The 4,516-nt window shown below is 35.0% G+C and overlaps 1 protein-coding gene across 1 annotated transcript; it reads right to left on the bottom strand.

Moving 5' to 3' along the window:
• Positions 1-611: 611 nt before the first annotated feature.
• On the bottom strand, positions 612-2,670 carry LOC124845001 (chalcone synthase-like). Its single transcript, XM_047322018.2, has 2 exons — positions 2,479-2,670; positions 612-1,799 (listed from the first exon to the last, which is right to left on the bottom strand). The coding sequence occupies exons 1-2, from the start codon at positions 2,654-2,656 to the stop codon at positions 796-798; spliced, it is 1,182 nt and encodes a 393-aa protein (XP_047177974.1). The 5' UTR covers positions 2,657-2,670; the 3' UTR covers positions 612-795.
• Positions 2,671-4,516: the final 1,846 nt, after the last annotated feature.

Below are 4,516 nucleotides of genomic sequence, written 5' to 3'. Positions count from 1 at the left end.
TGGTTCTTACACAGCATCATTTGACCCTACAAGTAATTTTTTTTAAAAAGAATTCAGATTGATAATTTTAAAAACAAATTAACCCGTTAAAAAACTTAGAGGCATCCGAGAATAAATTATATTAATTATAGTAGTTTTTATTTAAAAAATGTTAGACTATACCTATTAATATAATCTACAGTAACATATTTAATAATTTTAACTAATAAAATGTTACTAAAACTGAAAAATGTAGTAGTGCACATTCGAAACGATTTTCCACGTACATTTTCTACTCCTCCTGATACCTCAAAAGAGCAAAACGTAATAACGCCAATTAAAAAAAAAATCTTGTAACTCAATTTAATAAAACAAATTGTAATAATCAAAGTAAATTATAATCTAACTACGGAAACTAAATTACGAATTAAAGTTTATATATTTTAAGTGATTCAGGGAGTACCTTGTTTGGTTAGTAGAACAATCCCTTCTCCCATCCGTTAATAATTTAAACAATTGATATTACGAAACTTATATGTAAAAGGTTGAAAACAAAAATTCAATACAAAATACTATCTTTTTTGGTTGTGTAAAAGAAAGACACGGATTAATCTATAGAAAAACAATTTAACTATATTCAAATACCAAACTTCTTTATTATATCACAGGGGCTAGGGTTAGCCGAAGCTGTAGCAGATAATAACGAAAAACATAAGTAACAAAGTAGGTTGTATATGTTGTTCACGTCTACGTGATTTTATTTTATTCTATGATAGTTCATGTATAAGTGTATATTCACACACAGAACGATAGGTTCTAGTTCTTTGGGTCTATGGCGGCGCTATGCAAAACAATGGTCTCCATGGTCAAGCCAGGGCCAAACCCATACAGAACACCCCACTTCAGTCCTTCACCAGTACTTGATTTCCCTTCCTCCAAGGACCATCTTCTCATCTCATCCAGTATAAACAACACACACGCACTCGACATGTTCCCATACTCTTTCAGAACCTCTTTCGTCGCTCTCAATTTATCAGGGTTCAACCCAAGCATCGCTTCTATCTGCTTCAAGATTGCAGGGCCACCAGGGTGCGCTACCCAGAACAACGAGTTCCAGTCACTGATCCCGAGTGGCTGAAAGGCTTCTTCAAGGCTTTTCTCTATGTTATCTCCGATCAGCTGAGGAACTTTGTCCTTAAGATGGAAGGTTAGCCCCACCTCACGCAGGTGTCCTTCAATTGCCCCCTCAGAGTTGGGAAGAATCGTCTCCGATGCGGAAACAAGGTGAAACAGTGGTCGCTCGATGGCTGTGTCAGGATCAGATCCCACGATCACTGATGAAGCTCCATCTCCGAAGAGTGCTTGTCCCACCAACGAGTCCAAGTGTGTTTCACAGGGACCACGAAAGGTGACAACTGTGATCTCAGAACACACCACGAGAACGCGAGCTCCAACATTATTTTCAGCAAGGTCTTTAGCGAGACGAAGCACGGTGCCACCAGCAAAACAACCTTGATGGTATAACATGAACCTTTTGGTGGATGGTTTGAGGCCTAAGAGCCTGACAAGTTGGTAATCAGCACCAGGCATGTCTACGCCCGAGGTGGAGCAAAATATGAGATGAGTAATATCTGATCTTGCCCTGCCCCATTCCTTTAAGGCTTTAGATGCTGCCTTCTCACCAAGCTTAGGAACCTCCTCAACCAGTATGTCTTGTCGTGCATCCAACGACGGTTCCTCGTAAGTGCTTATGTTGGGGTTTTCTTTCAGCATTTTTTCAGTCAGGTGTATGTACCGTTTCTCTATCATAGACTTCTCACCTGTTGTTGTCACAAAAATTCTTATCTCAATTTTAATTCAAATTAAAATCACTTTTATTATCCGAATTTAAAGAGAATAACATATGATAAGTGATAGGAAGGGAGAGATGAGAGTTAGAAAAACAGATAGAGCACTGATACATATAAATACTTCAAAATAGTAAAAAAAAAGCACCATAAAACTATATAATAATATCACTTACAATATACTATTTATGTTATTTAATATTTAATGAAATATAAAGCAGTAAAGAAGAATATTTGAATAGATATGTGCGTTTAGAGGACGCCTATCTATCCATTTATAAAGAGATATCTATAAGAAGAAAAAAAAGGACAGAGACACCCTTTAAAATTACAAACAATCCAATACTCATTAACATTTTGTAAGATTTTCTTTTATTAAATATTAAATAATAAAATAACATGTTTGGATAATCATGAAAAGATGATTACTCCTCTCTTTTTTAACGTATACAAACACTTATAGACTTTTTCACGTCTGCATGAAACGGTGGGTTTATATATGAGATGCACGAAGGCAAGGCTTCGCAGTTTTTGGGTTGATAATGTAAAATAGAAGAAGTATAAAAGTAGAAGATGCAAAGACAGTGAGAGTATGATGATAATGAGATGGTGCATGAATGAATTTATAGATAATAAATAATGGCGATCTTACATATGCGCTTTAACTTGGCCTTGAGATCGGTCATGTGATCGCTCTTGGTGACTCGAAAGTAATAATCAGTGAAGTCAGATTGGTAAATGCAGTTGGATGGATTTGCAGTGGCAATGGCGAGTATGGTGGCTGGGCCACGAGCTCTTTGTTTCTCTCGGATTTCATCCAAATGTGCCATTTGGTTGCAGAAGGTTTATACGATTACAGTGTATAAGATGATTACCACAACTTCCTTGTCATCTATTTATAGTGAGATTTTCATAACGTGTTCTCAGTAATATCCATGCATGGGGTTGGTGCCCGCCACGTGCCTGTAATACACTTACCCAAAGATAGAAGAAAAATCTACCAAAATATATGAAGTCCCTTGCACTTCATTTATGCCATTGGTTTATCGAAATTCTCTTCATATACCCATATCCTCTCTACGTCTTTTTTTTTTTTTTTATTATGATGTGTTAAAAAATTGTCATGACAATTTTTTTTTGACAAAGATAATGTGTTACTATGTTTGAATTGATTTTAAGAAAATATTTAAAAGAGTCTAATCACAAACCACCACATAAACATTGTAAAAAAATTATCATGTAAAAAAATTATCAAAAAAAAGTTGTTAGAAAATCATTCTCCTTTCTTTTTTTTATCCATTATTTATGTCACCCAAAAGAAAATGTAATTAAATATAGATTTCACAGGATTTCTTTAATTTTCATTTCACATCTCTTCGTTGTTAAAATTGTGTAATCATATGTAAATTAACTTGGATTCTGACATATTTATTATCGCGTGATATAGAGATAAGAATATCGACACATAAAAAATAAAATATTCATCTCTCATGATTATAAATAATTAATAAAAAGTAAATACATAATCTGCTCATAATTATGTAAGTATACATAAATCTGGAAACATATTTGGAAGCCTACATCTAAATACGACTAATCAGCATTAAATATCGTTTAATTGTGGTGTTAATTCACAAGGGGACATATAAGCAAGGGGCATAGATTTTAACATGATGGATACTTAATAAATATTTTATAAATATCTTTAATGAGTACCCATAAATAATGAATACAAACAGTTACTCGTCAAATACAAGTATTTTTAACTTATAAATATAAGCTAGTTATTAGTAAATTTTATTTAAATATTTTAATAAAAATTTAAGGGATCAAAACTGTCAGAACCAGTAAAAAGCCACGCACGTATCGTTTTAGTGGGGTTCACGTGTCAAGAAGGGGGCTCGACACTCAGATGACGGACGCCAGGTGTCAGGCGAAGAGGATCCGAAGATCAGTTAGTGGAAAGCAGGTGTCAACAGAAGATGGGACGTTCGTTTTGAAGTGTGAAGCAAAACTTGGATTTTCAGAAAATCCACTCCACTCTCTGCATGCACCCTCTTTCCAGATTTCTGAAGAATCCCATTTTCTCCTCCTTCTCTCTACCTCCTCTTCATCTTCTCTCTGAGAAAACACTCACTTTCTCTCCTCCGATCATTATTCCGGCACCGTGGAAGCACTTTCGGCGTCAAGAGCTTCCAGATAAACCGTTCGGTTTGTGAAGCTGGGCTGGTAAGTCTTTCTCTTCGCTCTGTCGTTCATTTTCCTAAACATGCAAACCCAGTTCTGGGTTCGTATGTTGATAACCATTCTTAAAATGAGTGGTTCTGATAGTGTCGGGTTGTCACTTGGTGTAGTTGAATTTGTCGAGCGTTGACGGTAGAAGAACCTGTAGTGGTGAAATTGTATTTCTGCGTCTGGGAACATTCGGTCACGCTCAGAGGTAAGGGAAGCTTATTTAATTTAATTTGTATGTTGTTGTACTGAATGAACGTCCGTTATTTGACTTAATGATTTTGATGCATGATGGTTGATATGATTGGATTGAATGAACGTTCGTTTATTTAATGAGTGGAAATGAAATATGGTTGAGTTATGTGATAATGTATGAATTATATGAAACTTATATGATATGGATTGTATGAAGTATGAAAGTTGATTTTGATATGAATGTATAAAGTTATGAAACTATA

This window comes from Vigna umbellata, chromosome 2, assembly GCF_029865625.1.
Source record: "Vigna umbellata cultivar VRB3 chromosome 2, Vumbellata_1.0, whole genome shotgun sequence".
NCBI lineage: Eukaryota > Viridiplantae > Streptophyta > Magnoliopsida > Fabales > Fabaceae > Vigna > Vigna umbellata.
The sequence above is the reverse complement of the archived record's forward strand: the minus strand, read 5'-3'. Positions and strand labels throughout refer to the sequence as shown.

What these genes read in the sequence shown, in the direction of transcription:
- LOC124845001 (XM_047322018.2), bottom strand. Translation starts at nt 2,656, where the DNA reads ATGGCACATTTGGATGAAATCCGAGAGAAACAAAGAGCTCGTGGCCCA. An exon ending in GGCCAAGTTAAAGCGCATAT is followed by an intron (nt 1,800 to 2,478) that starts GTAAGATCGCCA and finishes TGACAACAACAG; the next exon opens with GTGAGAAGTCTATGATAGAG.